Source organism: Fukomys damarensis, unplaced genomic scaffold (assembly GCF_012274545.1).
Source record: "Fukomys damarensis isolate Sample0158 unplaced genomic scaffold, DMR_v1.0_HiC HiC_scaffold_32, whole genome shotgun sequence".
Lineage (NCBI taxonomy): Eukaryota > Metazoa > Chordata > Mammalia > Rodentia > Bathyergidae > Fukomys > Fukomys damarensis.
The window spans coordinates 22,706,885-22,730,357 of NW_022900944.1; the positions used below are offsets into that span (position 1 = coordinate 22,706,885).

At 47.5% G+C, this 23,473-nt stretch overlaps 1 protein-coding gene across 1 annotated transcript in view; it reads left to right on the forward strand.

Moving 5' to 3' along the window:
- The first annotated feature begins 6 nt into the window (after positions 1–6).
- Positions 7–23,473, forward strand: part of Scarb2 (scavenger receptor class B member 2) — a 53,361-nt gene continuing 29,894 nt past the window's right edge. The window contains exons 1-2 of the mRNA XM_010619874.1: positions 7–254; positions 20,869–21,026. Of these exons, the coding sequence (XP_010618176.1) occupies positions 138–254; positions 20,869–21,026 (275 nt within the window). The 5' untranslated portion in view covers positions 7–137. The remainder of the gene's footprint in view (positions 255–20,868; positions 21,027–23,473) is intronic.

The following is a 23,473-nucleotide window of genomic DNA, read 5'->3' on the forward strand; positions in this document are numbered from 1 at the left end:
CACCGGCCAGGGACCCAGATCCAGCCCCGCCGACACCAGGAGGCCGCGCTCCTCAGGTCCTCAGGACGCCACCGCGGCGGCCGGAGCGGCGCTTCTCGCTCCTCGCATCCAGGCCACGGTCTGAGGCGGCGCGCAGCATGGGCAGATGCTGCTTCTACGCGGTAGGGACGCTGTCCCTGCTGCTTCTGGTGACCAGCGTCACACTGCTCGTGGCCCGGGTCTTCCAGAAGGCCGTGGACCGGACGGTAGAGAAGGTGAGGTGGGGTGGGGTGCGCTGAGTGCGCGTGTGCCTGTTTGCGTAGTCCCACTGCGGACCTTACCAGCGAACCCCCCCCAGCAGGGGCGGCACCCCCAGACTGGAGCCACCCCCACACCCTGCCCTCCTGGGCCACTGGAGTGGGGAGCGCCGGAGGTGGCTGTATCCCTTCTGCAATAATGAACCAGACTGCGGACCTCGGCTTCACAAGGCCACCCCTTCTGGCTGGAATTTGCATTTCTCCTACCGCTCTAGAAAATCCAATCTCAGCTGGGCCCAAACCCACCTCACGGAGAAACAAAACCGAATGAAAGGCAGCGGGACGCAGCTTTGAAGTGGTGCGCGTTCTTCCGCCCCGGGCTGGCAGGGCGCGGGCAGGGTTGGCAGGCAGCAGGGCCTCGGGGCTGGGACACTTCCTTCGTGCCCAGCCCGGGCTTAGCGGCCTTGCGTCCCGCAGCCGCCGCCCGCTCCGCCTGGCCCCACGTCCTTGCCCTTCGCTGGTGGCTGGCGCCTGCAGGTACTGGTGGCGTAGACCAGGGAGGCCGCGTAGACCAGAGAGGCCGGGTGGGCTGGACACCGGCTCCGGCGGGGAGGCTTCTCCATCCTTGATTTCACGTCAGTAGCCTGGTCTCTCTTTGCCCTCTCACTGGCTTCGCCAAGCGCTGGGAAAGAGGAACGGGGGAGAGTTAGTCGGATCACTTTTTCCTTAACAACAACAACAAGTCTGGGTCAGCCTTTCCCGGAGCACCCACAATCTTAGGCTCAGGGCTCTTTCTGGTCTGCACTTGCTGCAGGCAGATAAAACTGCCTGCCTGCTCTAGTTTGAGTCACTACTCCTTGCTAGTAACATTCTCTGACCCAGGTGGCAACACTCGTATTACTTTAACCAAAAAAAGTAATCAATTACTCTAGCAATTAAAGGCAGTTTAAAAAAAAAAAAAAGGCCATGCCGGGTGTGGTGGCGCACACCTGTGATCCCAGCACTTGCGTGGCTGAGGCAGGAGGATCGCTGTGAGTTCGAGACCAGCCTGGGCTACATAGTGAGTTCCACGTTCAATTACATAGTGAGACCCTGTCTCAAAAGAAAAAAAAAAAAAAAACAACAAAAAAAAAACCGCCATAACAGGAATCATTTAATTTTTAGTAAGTTCACAATGGCAAGGGAAAGGAAAACTGGGCTGCTCTCTGAGCATCTCAGATGCCATGATTTCCCAAGCATTCATGTTCCACCCTGCACATCCGCACACATTACTTCGAGCTGTGTGGATTTTCTTCACTGCAGGGCTGTCTCGCGGAGCTCTGCAGGGGAGGGGCCTCTCTAGGGTCCCCGCAATGGATAGTCCTGATTCTCTGGGTCTCTCACGCTGGGGGATGGCTGCAGGCATCTGGCTGAGGCCTGAGTTTGTGTTAGCCTTCGCAAGTAATTCTCTCCATGAGGAAGGCTCTGTCTGACTGCTGAGTGACAGTACAGGAGACTGCAGAACTGTCCACCCAGAGCACGGCACCACGTGGCACGGCAGGGAAAGACAAGGCTGATTTCAGTGCACGGATGTGTGGTCAGTCAGAGGTCACAGCATGTCATTCTGCCCTGTCCTGGATGAGCTGGGGCGTGGCTGAGTGGGATGGTGGTGAAGAGGAAGAACAGTGGGTAAAACCTCCAGGAGTGGCCGGGCTCTGGTGGCTGCTTGTCCCATCTTTCTTGGCTCAAGTTTCCCTATCTGTAAATGGGGATAACGACAAATGTAGATAGAAAAGTGACAAGAATTAGTCAAGAAAATGGGTATGTTTCTCCTAGGATAGAGTTGGTGTTTACTAGGGAGTGTTTTCTCTTTTTTCTTTTTTTTTCTGGTATCAGGGATCAAACTTGGGTCCTTGCACTTGCGAAGCAGGCACCAGAACCACTGAACTAAATCCCTGGCCCAGAGTTGGTGTTTAATAAGTGATAGCAATTCTATTTTGACTAGAAGCCACACAACGAAACATACATGAGATTAGCAGTCTAACACCCTATGTTCAGATCCTTAGTTTGCCATTTTTAAGCTTTGACTTTGGGCAAACCATGTCACTTCTCAGACCGGATTTCAGTTTGTGTCAAAGTGGGCATGAGCCAGGTCAGCTATCTTGGGCACAGCAATGCATATACCATGGAGCTCAAGGTTCTTCACATGCATGAGTCCTTCCAAAGCCCTGTACTGCATTCTGACCCTGAATTTCCTCCTGGGAAGGGCCCCTCAAGTTGTACGAGCTCTGGGGCCCATAGAATTCCCCTGTGTGTGTGGTTGTCGCGGGACTGAGTATAGAGGGCTTGGCAGTGTCAGCCCCAGAGTCCGTGACACAGGTGTGGTGGTCACCTGTGGTTTCCCCTCGTCTTGCTGTGGACAGTCCACTCACCACTTGACTGTAATACAGTTGTAAAGCGGTCCACTCCCACAGGCAGGTGCCATCTTTCCTTTGAAGACTGTCTGTATCCCAGCTTGTCTCCATCAAAAAGAGGAGACAGAAAAGGAATAAAATCCAGGTGTGGCTACTGTGAGAAGTAGTTGTCTAACGACTGCAGGGACCAGAGTGACTGGAGGGCGTCTCCTTGCCCAGGGACTGTACTGGAAGGAACCGAGGCATCCTTGGCCTCACTGGTAATGTACCAGGTAGGCCCTGTAATCCCTGTACTTTAGCATCCTCACCGCCTTCCTCCTCTTGGCCCATGCCCCCTTCCTGCAGGATGGCAAGGCTGGAGCAGGGCCTACTCTGTTAAGCCTTTGAACCTCCTTTACAGACCATATTCTCACCTACAGCCTGGAAGGGCAGGAGGATGTTGCATTTCATTGTGAGCCCAACCAGTCCTCTCTGCCCTGGCACAGGGCCGGCTGCCCTGAAGGTACCTGACAATGCCTCATTCTTTTCTACTTTCTGTGGTGCTGGCCTTGAATGTGCTAGGTAAGCCCTATGCCACTGAGCAACACCCAGTCTTGTCTCACTTTTTTTTTTTTTTTTTTTTTTTTTTTTTTTTTTTTTTTTTTTTTTTTTTTTTTTTTTTTTTTTTTTTTTTTTTTTTTTTTTGGTACCAAGATTGAGCTTGGGACCTTGCACTTGTGAGGTAGGCAGTGGAACCACTGAGCTAAATCCATGGCCTGTTGTCTCACTTTTGATCTTATTTGTTTGTGGTACTGGGGATTGAATCCAGGGCTCTCATAGAGAGCTATATCCCCAGCTCTACTTTTGTATATTATTATTTATTTTGGTACCAGGGATCAAATTCAGAACCTTGTGCTTGCAAGGCAAGTGCAGTGCCACTGAGCTAAATCCCCAGCCCTTTTATATTTTGAGACAAGGTTTTGCTAAGTTGCAAAGTTACCCAGGGTGCACTTGAATTTGTGATCCTCCTGCCTCAGCCTCCCTGAGTGCTGGGATTACTTTTGATTGTTTTATTGGAAAGAAGAGTGACCTGAGAAACAGCAGGACCAGGCTCAGATTCCTTTTCTGTTACCTACAAATACTTCGATTATGCTGGACAGGCCAAGTAGCAAGTAATTTTTTAATTAAATTTTTAAAAAATGGGAGCAAGTTATTTACCCCCTGAAAACCTCAGATTTCTCATTTCAAAAATAAGGATAGTAACATAACACCTTCTTCACATCTAGTAACATCTTCTTGTCACAAGAATGAAATAAGAAGATTGTTGTAAAGTACCCAGCACCACAGTGCACCACACTGCCAGATCAGTAACATTTGTTGCTATTTTCTCATCTGTGATCTGAAGCTTATGGAGTAGCTACAGTTTCTCTGAACTTGGTGGGCTTCTGTGGTTCTGATAAAGGCGGAGTGACCTTTACTGAGAACAGCATGTTCCTCTGAGTATTAAATGTGCCCTCCTGGTCCCCGCAGACCTGGCAACAGCCCGAAGGCCTCACAGCAGTGAGGAGGCAGAACTGGCCACAGCCAGCAAGTAGGGCCGGCGAGAGGGAGGCGAGAGGGAGGCGGCCCGCGTCAGGTCCCACAGAGATGGGCAGGACAAATACTGCCCTCTGCCTGGACTGAGCCCTGGCAAGCGAGGAGCAAGCAGTGGGCTGCCTGAGGGCCAGAGTGGTCTTTGTGCCCATTCTCTGGACCCCTCGAGATATGAAGAGTGATCACTGACAGCCCAGCCATGGAGCTTTGATTGGTGAATGTAAGGAGGCTTCTCTTTTGTTTATATTATTATTATTTTCATTACTGCTGTTGTGGTGGTTGTACTGGTGATCGAACCCAGAGAATGCTGGGCTACCTCCCCAGCTCTTTTGGTATTTCTTACTTTGAAACAAGGCCTTACTAGCATGCCCTGGCTGGCACTGAACTTTCCATCCTCCAGCCTTATCTTCCTGATTAGATGGAATTACAGGCTGGGCCACCACACCCTTCTTTTAAGAAGTCATATCAGTACTATACTGTCATTGCTGTTTATGCTACGACCAGCCCTATATTTCAAAGGCTGTTTCCTGCCTCTCCACCACATCTCCTGAGTTGCTTTTATTTAAAGCTAAGAAGACTTAGTATCATAGTCTTAAGATTTTTCTTAATCATAAAAACTTTAGCTGGGCATCGTGGTGCACACATGTAATCCCAGCATTCTGGATGCTGAGGCAGGAAGAGCACAGTAAATTTGAGGCCAGCCTGAGCTACACAGTGAATTCAAGACACCCTGAAATACATAGCAAAACCTATCTCAAAAAAACAAACGTTAGAGACCCCTTAATCTGTTATTTTACATTCAAGGAAACTGAGACAAGGGAAATAGCTTACCTGAGGCCCTGTGTAGAGTTAGGCCTGCAGGCTGAGTCTCCTGATACTTCTCCCATCTCAGGGATGGTCATGTCCCATCTGCCTGGGGTCTTCCTGCCTGGTTTACTCCCCAGTTGTTGTTCTGGTAGGAAGACGGCACCCTCTTCCTCCTCACGATCCCCTGTTTGCACTGTAAAGCCTATGGCTTCCTTCCTGTCCACCCTCCTGTCATATTGGCCTCAAACTACAGTTTCAAGCATATACTCTTTTTTAAAAAAATTTTGTCATTTTGGTTTGAGGCAGAGTCTCAGTAGGTAGTTCAGGCTGGCCTTGAACTAACCGTGATCCTCCTGCCTCGGCCTCCCAAGTGCTGGGATTCCAGGAGTGTACCACCCCCCTGACTCCCCTTTAAGGAGCAGGATTTTCTTTCTTTTCCCTCTTGTGATGCTGGAAGGGGAGCCTTGCAGGGAGGCTTCCCACGAGTGTGGCAGAAACTGGGGCGTCAGCAGGAACTGGCACGCGCTGGTCTCCCACTCTTTCCTTCGCCTTCCCACCGCTAGCTTACTCATCATCTGGGGTTCCCCAGATTCACTTGGGTGGCTCCAGCTTTGGGGTGCCCCCCGAGCGGGCTTCACAGCTCAGTTTCTCCTTCCCAGATTCCTGAGAGTCATGCACTTGGCTCAGCACAGCAGCAGTGAGTTGGCAACAGAGGCAGCAACTTGTATTTCCTTACGCAGTCCTCTCAGAACGATCCAGCTCCTCCTGGTGTTCAGAGACGCTCAGGATGCAGCAGTTAGGACAGTGTGTGGCGTGTGCTCTCGTGTGGCCTGGGACTCCTGGGCAGGCAAGGATCCAAATCACGGGCAGAGGTGCGAGGAACACAGTTTCCTTGGGAACAGGCCCGGGTTAAGGAGCTAACTGTAAATCCATTACTGCTTGGATAGTAATTATTTTACTCCGGGTCTTCGTGTTTTGAGATGGGCGAGCGATTTGAGGTGTTACTACTGACATTGAAGGAAGGATGCGGGGATTCTCGCCTGTTGGAATCATTTCGCTTTGTTGTTTAACACAGTGCAAGATCTTGTTCTGGCGGCCACAGCAAAGGGGCCATCTGTGCCGCTAGACATTTGCTTGTTTCCCAGAGAAGAACCAGCGGGTAGAAGTGAGCTCAGTAATGAATACACAGGCTGCTGGCCAAGTGACTAGACGCTTACAGTAGACATCATCAGTGTACTGTGCTCTGGATATGTAGTAGATGGAGGGAGGGACTGTTCTGAATTAAACCTGGCAACTAGGCAAAGCGGTTGACAGAAAAAGTTTGATGTTTGCTTTCTGTTATTTTATTTATCTATTTATTTATTTTTGGTACCAGGGATCGAACTCGGAAACTTGTGTTTGCAAGGCAGGTAGCAAAACCACTGAGCTAAATCCCCGGCCTATTCTTTTATTTTCATTGGCATGTTTGCAGTAATGATGATACATTCACAATGGGAAGTTGGTACATGCACGTAACACATCTTCATTGCTTTTTCACCCCATCCTCCCTCCATCTCTTGTTCCCCTTCCCATTTGAACAGGGTCGTACTGCTTCCCATTATCTGTCTTCTTTACCTGGCACTGCTGATTGGGAGCAGGGAGCAGGGAGCCCTGAGCCACACCCTCTACCTGTCTTATATTTTGAGACAGGGTCTAAGTTGTTCAGGCTGGCCTCAAATTCGTGGTCCTCCTGCCTCAGCCCACTGGGGAGCTAGGATTATGGGAGTGCCCCACCATGCCTGGCTGCTTGCTATTTTTAAAAGCAGCTTTAGATATATACTTTGTCTGTTTGGAGCTTATTTCACTAGTATTTATAGACTGTGTACCATGTGTGAGGCAGAAGTGAGCTGTAGAGGTAACAGTGAGCAAGTTACAGTCTCTGCCCTGACTGTCAAACATGAGGCCTTTGGCTTCTATATGCTTAGAAATTGTCGAGGGCCCCAGAGAACTCACGTTTCTCTGTGTTTACAATGTTAAAAGTCAAAACAGAATTTCTGAAGCATTCTTAGAACGCAAGGGTCCACAAGTACTACTCCATGGCCTACTTGATCCGGGCACCTTCAGCTCAGGGTTACTTTCTGTGTCAGCCCTTAAAAACTCCTCTGTACACTCAACTCAAGAAATGAAAGGGGCAAGCGATGTCTTAGTATTATTATGAAAATAGTTCTGACCTTGTGGACCCCTGAGATAGTCTCAAGGACCCCTCAAGGACCTGTAGACAGCACGAATCCACTTTTTATTTAATTCTTGTTGATTTTAGAACTAAAAAAAACATTTAAAAATAATATCCTGTTGTGGATTTCTGTAAGACCAATTTGGAGAATATATTTCTAGTATTTTCAAGCCCTAAGTATTTTGTTTAGTGTCTATTCACTTACTATGTGTAGTATCACCACAAGTCCAGCGTTAAAAACAGGAGCTGGAACCGGGCATGGTGGCACACGCCTGCAATCTCAGCACGTGGGAGGATGAAGCGGGACTGTACTGTCGTAGTTTGAGGCCACCCTGGGCTACATAGTGAGCTCAAGGCCAGCCTGACCTACACAGCGAGACCTCATCTCAAACAAAACAAAATAAAATGAAAAGTATTTGGGATAGTAGTGATTCAGAGTCCCCGAATCTCCTGCCTTTCCGTGTTCTGACCAATGGAAGATGAGACTATTCAGTTCCATAACTGAATTACTCAGTTCCCTTCCAGCCTTGACCCTGCAGAGATTCTCAATCCATATACAATTTTCAGTCAGCTTGAAAGCTCTTTCTGAAGATCGGTTCTCCTCATACTTGGCTTTATTATCATCTTCTCATACTGTTCCAAACGGATAGTTGCGGCTCAGTGCTAGAGCACTTACCTAGCATGTGCAAGACCCCAGGCTCCCCAGCACTGCAAAAAGGAATTTAAAACATTTTTTGGATGGGTGGTTGGAAATGGTATTCGTAATTTTGTTTGCACGTTGTTGCCTAGCTCTACACTGTGTCCCCCTCTGTAGGACGGGGGTCACATTTGCCTCATGAATGGTTTGTCCTTTTATAATCTGGAAACTCACCCAGTGATCCAGATTTCACGCTTTCGTGGACCATGCAAATGCCGGCAGTGCCGGCCCCACCCAGTGCTGTCTCTGCGCTCTTGGCCAGTTTGAGCTGTGTCCACGAGCCACACGCCGGGTGACTTACTGATAGTACACGTGTATTCCACCATCCGGAGGCCAAGTAACAGACCTGGCCTCTGATGAGGGCCACTTCCTGTCATGGGGTCTCCTAGAACTTCGCAGGGAAGGGGCGAGTGAGCTGGTGGGGTCCTGAAGGCCACTGACCCATCATGAGGGCTCTCTGCCCGTGTCCTGATCACCTCCTACTGCCATAGGAGGGGGACCGCAGTGGAGAGGTCTAGGGGGACATGAGTGGTCTTCACCCCTGCGAGATCCCCGCACCCTGCAAAGGTGCCCTTGTGCTACCCCTTGAGAGAAGTGCCCCTCTGAATCAGACTCTCCTGACCAACAGAAAGAAAACAAAGAGTAATTTGCAAAGGTCACAAGTGACAACACGGGACTGGGCAATTTCCAGGTGGAAGGAGATTCTGTGTGTGGGGCAATGCACGAGCAGATGTGTGAGCCCATGCCATTGCCACCCTTGCATCCAGCCATGGGCCCTGCGCGCTGAGCTTCAACCAGTCCAGAGAGCAAGCCGCGAGCATCGTCACACTAGGGCACCTCTCCCACAAGTCAGGCTGTATTTCTAACTGACAAGTGAAAGTTGTATACATATATGGTGCACCCGACAGTTTGATGTATGTACACATCACAGAATGGCCAAATCTACGGTTTAATACATGTGTTGCCTCATATACTTATTGTGTGTGAGAAGAACATTGAAAATCTGCTCTCTTAAAAATTTCCAAGTACAGAGAGCCAGGCATGGTGACGCATACCTGTAATCCCAGCTCTGGGGAGGCTGAGGCAGGAGGATCACCAAGAGTTCAAGGCCTGAACTACATAGCAAGACCCTGTTTCAAAAAGAAGAAATTTCCAAGTACAATTATTTTTGTACATACGGTATATCCCTGTTAACTCTAGACTCCACGATATACAATAGATCAACTGAAATTTTGTGTCCTTTGACATGTCCCTAAAGTTCCCTACTCTGGCAAGTTCCACTTGAAGGAAGTTTCTTCTTACAGTGTACTTCCCATCATCAGTAATGAAAAAAGAGATATGGATATAAGAAAGTATGTGAAGATTACAGTATGTAGTTCAACTCTAAGAGAGATGATCATAAAGGAGACTGATGACTGATGCCTTGGGCTGCTCAAGTTACACATGGAACCTGGCCATTGTTTCTGTGCCCCTATTTCTTATTTATTTTTATCTTAAAATCCTTCTCTCACCCTTTCTCTCAGCCCCTGGCCACCTTATGATTTCCCACTTTCCGCCTCATACATTTCCATTTCCTTCTGGTAGCCGCTTTTTCTCCCATTGAGCCCAGTTTGCAATGACCTACAGCCTTTAAAGGAGCCTGCCTTTTGGGGTGTTTGTAGCAGGAAATTTTGGGGACAGCTGTTCCACCATACTGTCCTGTTTATAACTTGGAGACAGTCACTGCTCAACTATAAACTAGCATTTGAATCTGAACCGCTGTGTGTCACTAGCTTGTGACGGGGCAAACAACATGATAGAAAAATGAGTGAATGCCAATACATTTGTGCCTGAGTTAAAATAAAATCACAGAAGACCGGGGATTTAGCTCAGTGGTTCCGCCACCTGCTTGGCAAGCACAAGGACCTGAGTTCAATCCTCGGTACCAAAAATAAATAAATAGATAAATAAATAATTTTTAAAAATATCAAAGAATAAGGGAATAATGTTAATGGCAGCTTATTTGTCTTAGGGCACCAGAGGAGAAATCTAAGTAGCAGAAATAAATTATTATAAAAGTCTGGGTTGGGTTTGCTTAATTTCAAGGAGCAATTTTTAAAGCAAAGCTAATTGGTGAGTTTCATTAATCTAGAGCCCAATGAGGACGATGAGCACTGCTCACCCAGGTTCTCAGAGTTAGTCTGTGTTGGGTCAGCATGAATGAATGAATTAATTAATGAATGAATTTCCAGAACCACTACAAGCCTTTATTGTAGGGACATCCGCTGGGCTCTGAACAAAGGAGAGAAAGCAATATGGCCAAGACAGGGAGCCCTTCTTATAGGCCTGGGGTGGGGCTTACAGGAGCTGGGTGGGATTGGGTGATGTAATGCCTAGGGATTGGGGGAGTTGTGACACCAGTAGGAGGGGCTTGTGTCCTCACTGCTCACCAGGAGGCAGTGAATATCAAGTTACTCCCTTGGTGGGAAAAGAGGCATGATGGGAAGAGGAAGACTGTCCTGTAGTGGGAGAAGCCATATTTTTAGGTGAGTAACAGGGCATTATAGGAAGGGGAAGGCTAGTCTTTTTTATGTAGCAGCCATCTTAAAGCGAGGAAAATCTAACATTCCAGGCTTTTGTTTTATGGTTATTGGGTGAAGGTGTCTTCTTCTGGAGCTGCTTTAATCTGACAAAAGCGCAAAGTTTGGGGCTAACCCTGGATCCGATGGGGGCAGCAGCATCAGGGTGAAATTAGACTGTGGAAATGGCAGAGTGCTTGAGTTGTGTTTAATTGTTCAGTAGCATCCTTGGCCTGAATGATACCCAGCAGCATTCTCAAGACATAACATTTCCTTAAAAGTATTGCTGGTTCCCATCAAACCTGGTGTTTTGTTTCTTTGTATCATTTGGAAGTGGCTTACACCAGGCCAGCTGTCCCACCCGTCCTCACGCTGTCAACTTCTGGAAAAGTCACCTGACTTGGAGGTGATGTGTTTTATGGCCATAGTCATGTCAGTGCCGAGCCATCAAAGCTACTCCACGCTCTACCTGACCCACTGCCTACACCAGGGGTGGCGAACCTTTCAGAGCTTTCAGTGCAGCACATGTGCCATAGGTTTGCCCCCACTGGCACTGTCTGTCTCCTGACTTTGCGGGTTATGTTGGCTGAAGATTTCATTGCCTTTTGTTTTAAGATAGGGTCATTTCATACAGCATCATCATCATCATCATCATCGTCATCGTCATCATCATCATACGTGTGTGTGTGTAGTGGGCATGGAATGCAGGGCCTTGCAAGTGCTCTGCTACTGAGCTTTAGACGTGCAGCCCTTTGGTCCAAATTATTAATTTGGCAGTTGCCCTGCAGATTCGATGCATAACTCAGAACCACTCTCATCTCTCTTCCGGTGATGGTGTCACAGTACCGTGCATGAGATAGTTCATCCCGTTCTGCTTAGCTAAAACTAATCGGCACCATCCAAAGTAACACTGTGAATCTGATCTTAGGGCCTTCTGCAGACTTCTCCGTCAGTGTGAATAAGAAAGCAGCTGACTACAAGGTTTGTCTGGTAGCTGTCATCAGCACAGCAAGGGCTTTAGGCCCGGCTCAAAGTTCAGGCTGGCCCAGGGCTGCAGGGGCCGGACATGTGGCCCTTGCATCTGGCCCAGGGATTGACTTTCTGGCCAGGCACTCTCCAGCAGAGGGCCATGATATTGGATGTTAGTTTCTTGGTCCTTCCTTTAGGCTCCCTTCCAGGCTCTTGGGAATGTGCCTTTCTTTTCATACTCAAGAATTGGAGGCAGAGGGGTTTACGTGAAAGCGAAGCCTCTGCGTGTGGCCTTGTGGCTTGAGGTCGAGACAGTTTCTCAGGATACATTAGCATTATGGGTGAGTGGCCCCCAGAGCAGCAGGCCCAGTTCTGCTTTCTCAGCCCTCACGCACTGGCACTGGGCTGACCGTGACCTCACCCACCTGCCAGTTTCTCTTCTTCAAGAGGTCTGGGTGACTCTTCAGGAAGTCCAGTGACCAGTTGAGGGTTTGAGTTGCATGGTTTCTTTGGGTAAGGCTGCCACACATACAAAGGGGACTGAAGATATGGTCAATGTTTTAAAAAAATATTATAATTAAATATTGCTATAAAAATATTATAATAAAAATATTACAGTAAAAGACACTGCCAGGAATAACAGGATAAGTGTTTTTGGAGCAATGGGGAGTATTTTGGAGTACTTGAGGATTAATGGTAACATGTCTTTTAGTATAGTACATTTTTAATTTAAACATTAACTGAATTTATGATCACCCTTGATTAACTGGTTACAATTTATCTCAAATGAAAACATTACATTACTGTGTGTCTTCATTCACCCTTTTCACTGGATTTGGCACTGTGTGACTTCTGGCTCTTCCCCAAAGTCAAATGGCCATGAGAGGTGCATATTTTAAAGATTCAGGACATGGAAGCAGCCAGGACAGTGTAAGTAAAAATCCTCTTGAAAGAAGACCTCCAGAACTCCTTCAGAAATGAGCAGGAAAGATGGATATGTATGTTCAAAGTGAGGGGTGGGATATTTAGAGTGGGATTAATGGCAATGTCTTTTACTGTAATAATATTTAAAACTTAAACATGCATCATGTTAACTATGAATTCTAGGTAAACAACAAATATTTGAGAGTAAGTATGCCTTGTGTATTATTTCTGTCCACTCTGGGTTATCAGTTGTTAACAGTTTGCCATATTTACTCGATCTCTTTCTGATACATTTTTTAAAAAATTATTTGAGTTTAAGATGCCAGTATCACAACACTTTACCCCTAAATACTTCAGTATGCTTCTCTTAAGAATTAAGGATTTAAGAGGCTGGGGATGTAACTCAGTGGTTTTGCTGCCTGCCTCGAAAGCGCAGGGACCTGAGTTGAATCCTCGATACCAAAAAAAAAAAAAAAAAAAAAAAAAAAAAAAAAAAAAAAAAATTAAGGATTTTTGCTGGGCATGGTGGTGTGTGCCTGTAATCTCAGAACTTTGGGAGGCTGAGGCAGGAGGAATGCAAGTTCAAGCCCAGCCAGGGCAATTTAGCAACTTGGTGAGAACTTGTCTCAAGATAAAAGTCTGGGGATATAGTCCAGTATGAAGGCCCTGAATTCAGTCCCCAATATTTTGGACATACACTAAAAATTCTTTGTTGCTTATATGAAGTTCAAATTTAACTGGGTATTTTGTTTTGTGGCTTGGGAAAGCCTGTGGTGGGTCTCCTTACCCGTGAAATGGGAGTTCTTTTTGTGTGCGTCTTTTGTTTTGTTGTCTTATTCTTTGGTATTGAGACTCGGATACAACTCAGAAAGCCAGGAGTTCTTCCCCTGCAGGTTCATCAGGTTCAGTTTCCAAACACAAAGCCCCCAGCATAACCCCAGACAGGCAGCTGGACACACTGCTGCTGGCCTCGGAGCTGAAAGTCAAGATAAAAACAAAGACTCACCTGTGTGTGAAATGTGGGTGGCTGTATTTACAGCTTTCCTCTCCCCCTGCTCCCTTCCTGTGTGCTGTGAGTGGCAGTGCCCAGTGTCTGTCCTGGGATTTACAACCACAGGAGGAGGAAAAGAGACAGAGGTGCAGGGAAAGACCCCTCTGTTAAAGAGAAGATCTGCATGGAATAAAGGGGGTCAGGGGAACCTTGATGTCATTGGCTCAGCCAGGAAGGGGCCAAGGCTGAGAACTGCCATAGGAGGAGATAGAAGAGACCACCTCACGGTGTAACCAACCACCTCCGGGACTCTGGCGAGCTGTCAAGGACTGTTTCACAGTTACCAGTGTTTTCATTTGCTTGGTTTAGTTAAGGAGTCGAGTCTGCTAAATGCTTCTTTGTATCCCAAAGTTGCAGGGACAAGTCCAAGTCAGACTGTTGAGAGCTGCTCACCTCTGCCTGCTCTGGGTGAGTGGGTCCATCCCCTCCTGCCTGGACACTTGCCACCGGAGACACCAGAGTGGCTAGCCATCTGCTCACACACGACAGCTGGTCTCTTTCTTTCCTTTTTATTTCCTCAGTTCTACGATTGAACCAGGGGCATTGTACCATTGAGTTACCTCCCCAGCCCTTTTTATTTTTTATTTTGATGTTACTTTTTTACTTTTTTTTTTTGGTACCGGGGATTGAACTTGGGTCCTTGCCCTTGCGAGGCAGGTGGTGGAACCACTGAGCTAAATCGCCAGCCCCTTTATTTTTTATTTTGAGACAAGGCCTAAGTTGTCTAGGCTGGCTTCAAACTTCCCATCCTCCTGCCTCAGCCTCCCAAGTACTAGCATTACATATGTCCACCATCACACCCAGCCTTTTGTTTTGTTTTTTTTTTAAAGATAGCGATTTTCTTTGACAAAGGTGATCTCAAGTCCTTTCTCCTAAAATTCTCCACACACTGTGACTTTGTCAGCATAGGGAGTAGGCTGTCTCAGGAAGGTTCAGATCCCACCAGATGCCACCACTCCCATGTACCTGGCTTCCCTACCTGCTCCATTCTTTCCAGCCTTGTTAACTTCTCCCTGTAAAAGTCAAGGCCTTTTCCTGACCCTTGGCACTAACGGGCATATCACTGTTGGCCGTTTTCCCTGCAATAATTCTTCCACATGGCCTTGGCTTACCCAAGTCAGATTTGATTACTCCCTGAGCCTCCCAGCCGCAGCGCCACCTGCTGATGTCGCGGCTGTGGGCACACAGGAGGAGGGGTTTCTGGAGGTGGCAGGCATGGGCGAGAAGTGAGGCACGGCCTAGGCGGCATGGGTAACCTGACAGCTGTCTGAGCACACACCTCGGGACCTCTTCAGGGTGCCCGGTAGCTATGAAGTTCAGGTCAGGGTTGAGAGGATCCTAGTACAGGGGCTGAAGGAAAAAAAAAAAATCATGTGATCCCACGAGGAGTCCACCAGAATTGTGAGTTCCAAGGGAATCTAAAAGTGCCATCGACTAACAAACCTAGCTCACCCTGGGGTTCGTCTCACCTGCTTTGACTGGACCATAGACGTGAACATGTAACAGGCTTGACTTCCTTGTGTTGTTTTTGTTTTGATCTATTATTTGGAAACTAGGTCTGTGTAGTTCAGGCTGGCCTCGGACTCACTATGAGTATGATACGGGTATGATATAGGACCTCCCAAGTAACCCAGATAATATGAGGGAAATGTAACTCCCAACCTGCTCAATGTTCAAATGCTGGGTTTGCATCCTCTGAAACTGGAATGAATTTTCTTTCTTTCTTTTTCTTTTTCTTTTTTTGAGACAGGGTCTCACTGTGTAGTTGAGTCTGACCTGGAACTTACTATGTAGCCCAGGCTGGTCTCGAACTCACAGCGATCCTCCTGCCTCAGCCTCCCAAGTGCTGGGATTACAGGCATACACCACCATGCCCAGCTGGAATGAATTTTAGAATGGAGATTAAGAGGAGGAAATATTCACTGAGGAAAAGACAGCTCCCACCTGAGAGGGACAGCTAGAAAGGGGACACCTAGAAAGTACACTGCCCATGAGCCCACTTCTCAAAGATGTTTCATAGAGCAAAATCACCACAAGGTGGGTGGGAGGGGGGACAAAACTATGGTCAACCAATAAGATTATAGGTACAGTTGCTTAGGTGATACTGATCCAACGGGGGAGCAGGTCACGTAGCAAGTGTGCATGGGAGGAACAAGGACCTTTGCTGGAAGGGATGGGTCAAGGTCCTGGTCCCCAGCCCAGGTGATCCATGCCTGTTTAGAATGTCAATCATTATTGTTTATACCTAGGAAGTAGGTAAAGTCATTTTATCTTTGTTTTGAGGCCTGGCCTTCAAGGAATGCACCTCCACCCACAGTCTAACATGTTTTCATCTTTTGCACTGACTTTTTGGAGGGCCTATCCCTGTCTAACTGCCTGTAATATTTCTACCTAATTTAGATGTCCTGACTCCTTAATGAAACAAGAAATGACAAGGTAAAAAGTGTCCCCAAGGGACCTTTCCCCAACCCTGCAACCCAGCCAGTTTCTCCAACATCTGCAAGCAAAGTCCAGGGAAGCCAGGGTGTAAACGGACTAATATTACATTTTAGGTGACTGAGCAAATACTTCTCCAGCATATATCTTGCCCTAGGCATCTGAGGTGCGCTAGAGAGTTTTAAAGAAAACAACAAAAACTCTGCTGTTTGTTTGTAGATAAGCACTTTCTCTGTTGAGAAGCCAGCGATTACCCTAACACACCAACATGTCAAATAGTTCATGTTCCTTTGCATTTTAGGTTGCTTACCCCATCTGCTTATGATTCCTAATAATTCCTAAAAATTACTTTATGTTTGCTATCCATACTAATTACATCCATTTTGGGAATCAGTTGGGAAATGTGTTCTACACTGAGCACGTTTTTCTTGAGCAATTCTAATGTCATGTGTCATGGGGCTCAGCGGAAGGGTGGTGTTCCCAGCTCGCGGTCACCCAAGGAGTTTAAGGCAGGTGGGGGAATGACTGCCCTGACCTTTTCTGGAAATTCATGGGAAAGAGATCCTTATTTTAATGCAATCAAATGACTTTTTTGGTGTCCATGGGTCCACAGAACCCTCTGGAACACAAAGTGACAATTACTTACATGTTAGGCCCTTTCAGCCTGCTAGTTATATAGGTAGTTTAGCTTCACGTTACTGAGCTGTTCTTAGACTCCACCATATAAGTGGTGTAACTTCAGTGTGTGTATATTCTAATATTTTATTAAAATGTTGCCTGTAGAAAAGGGAAGAGAGGAGGAAAGCAGCTCTGAGATCCAGCTCAGACCTAAGTAGGGAAGGGCTTTCACCTTTTAGGGCCTCTGAGTGCATCCTGTCAGCCCTGCTGTTTTCTCACACTCTGAGCTTAAACTGTGTTGTCCCCTGAGATACCCAAGGCTTCTTCTGTCTAGGACATGAGATAAATGATCCCCAAAGTCTTAAGTGGGTAAAATGTTGGATGACTCCTCTTAACCCCAGGCCAGGAGCGTTCAGTGTGTGGGAAGAAGGGAGTTTTGCCAGGTAGAGTCCTGGGCGCCATCTTGGAGGAACCCAAGGGGTCTCACAGTTTGTTTTTAAAAATCTTTCCAGCTTGGTGTGGGGGTGCACACCTATAATCCCAGCACTTGGGAGGCTGAGGCAGAAGGATCGCTGTGAGTTCGAGACCAGCCTGGGCTACATAGTGAGTTTCAGGTCAGTCTCAACTACATAGTGAGACCCTGTCTCAAAAAACCCAAAAATAAAAATCTTTGGTTCATCAGTGTGATCTCAGCTTATTCAATCAGCACTGATATAGAATATTTCAACAATGTAGTCTGCTCAAAAATTGACAGCTGACACACACCACAGCTGAACCCGCAGCTCTGTAGAAGAGCCACCTGGAGGGTGAGCTCCAAGCCAGTTGTTTACAGTCCCTTATTCCACAGTAACTTTTATTGTCCTGCAGAATTCTTGGATGTTTTCTATTTAGAAACAGAGTATTGAGTCTCTTGCAACACTGCTTCTGTTCAACTGGAAGTCTGGGCTACTCACACTTGACATCCTGTTGTCAGCGGATTTTCCTGGTTCGTGGTGGCCTGAGAAGATCTCACCGGTCTGCCCAGTGGCCTTCTTTTCAGGCCGCATGCACACCAAGTCTTAGTTTTAGAGAAAACAGAGGTTATTGCAGGACTGGAAAGACTCCCAGAGAGAGGGCCTGGTTGCTCAAGACCACAGAGAGGACCAGGCTCCTTTGTCTCTGGTCTTTATTTTCCCACACTTCTGCCGTCTGCGAGTTCCCTACCTTTCTCTTCGTAGGAATGAAAAGGACAGTTTCTTTGTTTGGGCCTCCTTAGTTTGCCCACACTGCCTGCCTTGAGGGCACTCCGTGTCCTTCTTTTGCATCTGTGTGAATGAAGAGGAAAGTTTGTTTCTCTGTTGGAAGATTCTGCTCTGCGCCTCTACCTGGGACCTTCCCCCACCGCTCCTTTCTGTCTCCCTGTGCTGTCACATGCTGTGTGGGGCACAGTTTAGCAAGTGGCTTCCAACATGCTCTACAGTGACAGGGAGCCCCAGGGATGCCGGTGCCCTTCGCTTCCTCTCTGGTTCTTACTGTTTCACTCTTAGCCTGACTGATGTGTCCGCAGGCCCCATTTTCCTCTCTGAAGCCTTTCTCATATTATTATTATTATTATTTTACTCATTATTTTAAAGGTTATACAATTCAACATCTCATTAGGGAGGAAAAAACATTGATCCAGATCCTAACGCTAGTGGCACACTTGTAATCCCAGCTCTTTGGGAGGCTGAGGCAGGAAGATCATGAGTTTAAGGCCAGCCTGGGCTACCCAGTGAGACCTTGTCTCAAAATGAAAAAGTAAAAAGAACTGGAGGTGTAGCTTCATGGTAGAGGTCCCCTGGGTTCCATCCCCACCATAAATGAAAATAAATACATTTCTAAACACTCAAAGTTAATCATTGTTCACATTTTATGTTTGTTTTTGGTCTGTGCTTTTATCTTTCTTGTGCCTGCAATAATTTCCACTGTGAAAATATAAAGTTTTTCCCCACTAGCAGATTAAGAAATGTTAGAACTACTGGGTATTAGAATCCTGCTCATTAACTTTGGGCCTTGCATTTGTCAGGCTTTTGCTATAGTGCTGGCTAACAAACAGCTCCTGAGCCTCAGTGGCTTACACTGGTACCCTCTGCTTTACCCTGGCAGGCATGTAGGGTGGTCAGGGAGGGTGGGGAGGCAGGGTTGCTGTGCAGGGTTGATGTGTTGTGGGCTGACTGCAGACAGCTTGAATGGTTTAGCCACCTGGTGCTGGTTTGAACAACCCCGAAGCAGGGAAATGAGCACTGTTTATTCTGAGGACATAGGACACAGATTTGCTCCACCTGTGGCCGATGTGTTGCGGACTTTTTCAGTCACAGTCAGCACACGGCCCGATTACGCTGTGAGAGCACCAGGTAAGCAGGAAGTGTTTTCTACAGGTCTGTGATAGTGCTGTTAGCTTCAGGCCTGGTGGAAGCTGGAGGTCAGCTAGGCTTAGTGACGCATTCTGAGAGGTCTACAGAAGAGTCAGAGACTAGGGCTGAGTGTAGAATGGCAGAGCAATTGCCCAGCAGGCTCAGGCTCAGGCTCAAGGCTCTGGGCTCTGGGCTCGATCTCCAGCACCACCAAAGGAAAAAAAGAAAAAAGTGAGTGTGGTGGCACACAGCTATAATCCCAGCACTTTGGGAGGCTGAGGCAGGAGGAAACCAAGTTCAAGCCTAGCCTGGGCAATTTAGCAAGATCCTTGTCAACATTTCAAAAAAGGCGCTGGGTTATAGCTCAGTGGAAAGGCCCTAGGTTCAATTCCCCGTACTACAACTTACAGCATGTCATCTCTCCACAACTTCAGTGTTCTAGTCAGCCGAGTTTGCGCCTGGGTCTTTAACATGAATGCGGCCTGTTCGGAGCGTGTGTCCCCAGTGTGCTGGCCTCCCGCGACTGCAGCTGCCCCGGCAGAAGCAGCATCTTCAGGATGCCGATGGTGGCGGCTGTGCCCTGCAGGCAGCAGTGTCAGACCAGCGTTCCACCATCCCTCGGCCTCCTGCCTGCCACATCTCTGCCCTTGGCCGAGCCAAGGCGGTGGGGTGGGGACGAACACTCCCTCCGGCCCGGAACTCTATTAAACACCACAAGGATGGATTTATTATCTCAGAAGTTCTGGATGCTACAAGTGTGAGATCAGGTGTTGGCCATGTAAAACAGAAGTTATAGGAGGCCGTTGTCTGACTAAGCCTTGCACGAGGCCCCAAGAGGCCAGAGTAAAAATCCAAACAGTGCTGCTAATGCTTCCCGAAACATAAACTCATTTATCTGACCTGAGAAATGAGAGAACCGGATGTGCCAAACAGGCCACGCTGGTTACCATTTCCCACCCCCATAATGAAGTTCTCTCTGCCTTCATTTTGGTGCAGTTGGAGGTGGTGGTGGTGGTGGCGGTAGCGCGTAATTTTTTGAGCAGCATCTCACCATGTAGTTGCGGCTGCTCTCAAATTTGCAGTCCTCCTGCCTCGGTCTCCCAGGAAGCATAATTCCAGGTGTGTGGGCGTCCACTGTGCTCAGCTCAACTGTGTTTTAATCCTTACGAAAGGAAGAAAGAAAGGAAGGAAGGAAGGAAGACAAACCTGAAGCAAATTAATGTTAAGCAGTTATTTTCCTGTTGTCCTGTGTCCTCTGTCTCCACTCACAAGGAAGGTAACGTTGAAGGAATCAATCTACTTTTTGCTCTTTGTTTCTTCTTTCTTCAGTCTTTTGTTATCTATAAAACCAAGCTCCTCTGCTCAGCACATTGGAACACTTAATTCTGTTTTATGGCAAATAAAGCTAAAATCTTTTGCATCTCCTTCTTTGGCCTGTAGGTGGCCGTCCTGTCCCTGTGTCTTCCACTGATCTGTCCATGTACGTGGACATCCTTTATCTTCCCCCTGTTCCTTCCTTCTTCCGCTTCTTTTGGTACTGGGGATTGAACCCGGGGCCTTCGCACTGAGCTACACCCCCATTCCTTTTTTATTTTTTATTCTGAAACAGGGTCTTGCTAAGTCACTAAGTTGCCCGGGCTCAGCTTGAAGTTGGGGTCCTCCTGCCTCAGCTTTGCAGAGGGCCAGGATTCCAGGCATGTACCACTCTGCTCAGCTTCAGTGGAATCTTCAAGCCTAACAAAAATCAGTTGGATGTTTAGTTTCAGCGACACCCTGTTCCTACCTGGAAGTGATGTTTCAGCACCTTTTTACTGCCGACTCTCTCTGAGGACCTGTGGCGTAGCAGGGCTGTGGGCTCTGCTGGTATAAGGCACAGCCCCATTTGGTAAAACCTGGAGTTGGATGCCTGGGAAAGAATTAAACAAGGGAACTAGGAGGTCAGAGCCGGGAGTGTCCTTCCTCTGCCATGTTCAAAGCCCACTGCCCTACATTTCTGTAATTCGCCTCTTGGTTCCCCTTCTAGAACGTGGTGCTACGGAATGGGACCGAGGTCTTTCAGTCCTGGGAGAAGCCCCCGCTGCCTGTGTACACCCAGTTCTACTTCTTCAACGTCACCAACCCAGACGAGATCCTCCGAGGGGAGTCCCCTCTGCTAGAAGAAGTGGGGCCCTACACCTATCGGTGAGTCCTGCACCTCCTGCCTGTGCCGGGCCTGCTGCGGGCATCATGTGGGGCTGGGGCTGGGGATGTTCATGATTGCTCGGCAGAGGTTCTGGGCACTTCTTCCAAGGAGGATGGATGTGTTTATGAAGCCACAAAAAGCTATTCCCCCACCCCCTGATACTCTAGAGACTCTGAGGGCCTCCCTGTTTCCCTCCATGTTCTTTTCTCCTTCGAGGTTCCCTAGCCCAAGTGCAATTTTGTACACTTAAAGAAAACTTTTTAGCCAGACATGATAGTACATGCCCATGATGCCAACACTCTGGGAGGCTGAGGCAGGAGGATCATAAGTTCCAGTCCAGCCTGGCCAACTTTGTAAGACCCCACAGTAGCAGGAATTACACAGGAGTTAAAATTCTATTGGACAGTAAGGAAAACAGCCCCAAAATGGAATCAGGAAGCCCAAAATTGAGTCTTCTAAGTCATGGTGCTCTAGAGATGTCACAGAAACATCTGCCAGGTGTCCTTTGGCTGTCTGGGACCTCGCCATGCCATTTGGCTCAAGGGAGCATGGGCTCTGCAAGGGCACTGTGTGAACCCTGAACAGATTGGACCCTAAAAATATGTAGTCTCCTTTAGGGTAGAGATTATATTGCTTTCACAGGGGCCTCAGCTCCCTCCTAAACCTCTTAAAGACTCCTAGACAAGGAGCCTTCCTCAGAACCTACTCAAAACCCCATCCTGGCAAGCAGGAGCTGTACTTCCTCGCCTTTGTATGTTTTACTTTTTTGCTCATCTTTTAAATAAATTTGCTTGCACCCTACCTCCTTTAGCCATGGTTTCATTCTTTGTCGCTATGAGATGTGACCTAGGCACTGTGGTAGCATAGCTGGGGGCCCACCTGTAATTCCAGGAGGAGGTGAGTAAAGTCTACACCTTCCTATGCTGTTTGTTTCCTCTCTGTGACTTTGTGCTCAAAACAGTATTGGGACCTGTTGGCCAATTACAAAGGATTAACCAGAATCAGAAAAATGGTGGAGTAGTGAATACTGGGGACTCCAGGGGCTCTCAGGGAGAAATGTGGTGGCAGAATTGACCAGTAGTTGTGGTGATCTGGTGAGACAGATAGGAATCAGCTCCCACAGAACTCTGATAGGCCACAGCTGGTGAATGACTCCAGTCCAAGCACCTGCCATAGCCCTGAAGAGTGTGTTTGGTCAGACACCATTCTGGGAGCAGCCACAGGACAGCTTCCCTCTAGGGCTTACAGTGGTACACTCCCACAGAGACCGGGCAAGAGACAGCTGGGGGAGACAGCTGCAGTCAGGGAGCGCACTGCGAAGTAACCCACCGAATGGTTTGAGCTAAAGGCACAGGCCCAACCCCTGTGGCCAAAGGCCAGGTTCAGCTGGAGTTGCTCTGGATTTTTTTTTTTTCCCCAATCCCATTCAGACTACCAATAGCATTTCTCACAGAACTGGAGAAAACAATCCTAAAATTCATACGGAGGCAGAAGAGATCTAGAATAGCAAAAGCAATCCTGGGCATCAAGAGCAAGGCAGAAAGCATCAAAATCCTGGACTTCAAGGTACACTACAAAAGTACAGTGATAGAAGACATCATTGGAAAAAACAACAGAGTTATGGATGGATGGAATAGAATACAAAATGTAGGGCCGGGGATTTGGCTCAGTGGTTCCGCCACCTGCCTCACAAATGCAATGACCCGAGTTTGATCCCCGGTACCAAAAAAAAAAAACCAAACCACAAAATGTAGAAACAACTCCAGGCACATACAGCTACTTTGTTTTTGACTAAGGGGCCAAATACTTTTTCTGGAGGAAAGAGAGCCCCTTTAAGAAATGGTGTTGGGGAAATTGGCTTATCTATATGCTGAAGACTGAACTCAGACCTGTATCACTCCCTAGGCACTACACTAAAAATGGGTCTAAAATCTAAATATTAAAGCAGAAACAATTCACTTGAAGACAAAGTAGGTAAACTCTTGAGGACAGGCACAAACTTTTTTCTTTTTTTTGTACCAGAGACTGAACTCTGGACCTTGTACTTTCAAGGCAGACACAGGCACCACTGGGCCAAATCCCCGGCCCTAGGCAAAAACTTTCTGAACAGAACCCTGGTTGCACAAGTGGTAATACCAAGAATCAACAAATGAGATCACATCAGATTAAAAAGCTTCTGCACAGGAAAGCAGCTCCCAACAGTGAAGAGACAACCTACAGAACAGGAAAAAATTTTGCCAGCTACTCCTTAGACAAAGGACTGATATCTAGCCTAGTGATGGTGAATCTTTTCGAGGCAAGTTCCCCAACCCTAAACCCCACTGCAACCCCAAACCCACTTATTTACTGCAAAGTGCCAACACTGAAACTACACTTGAATACTGAGGTTTTAGTTTACAAAAAAACCCCAACCCAACATTAACATCCTTTTTTTTTTTTTTTTTTT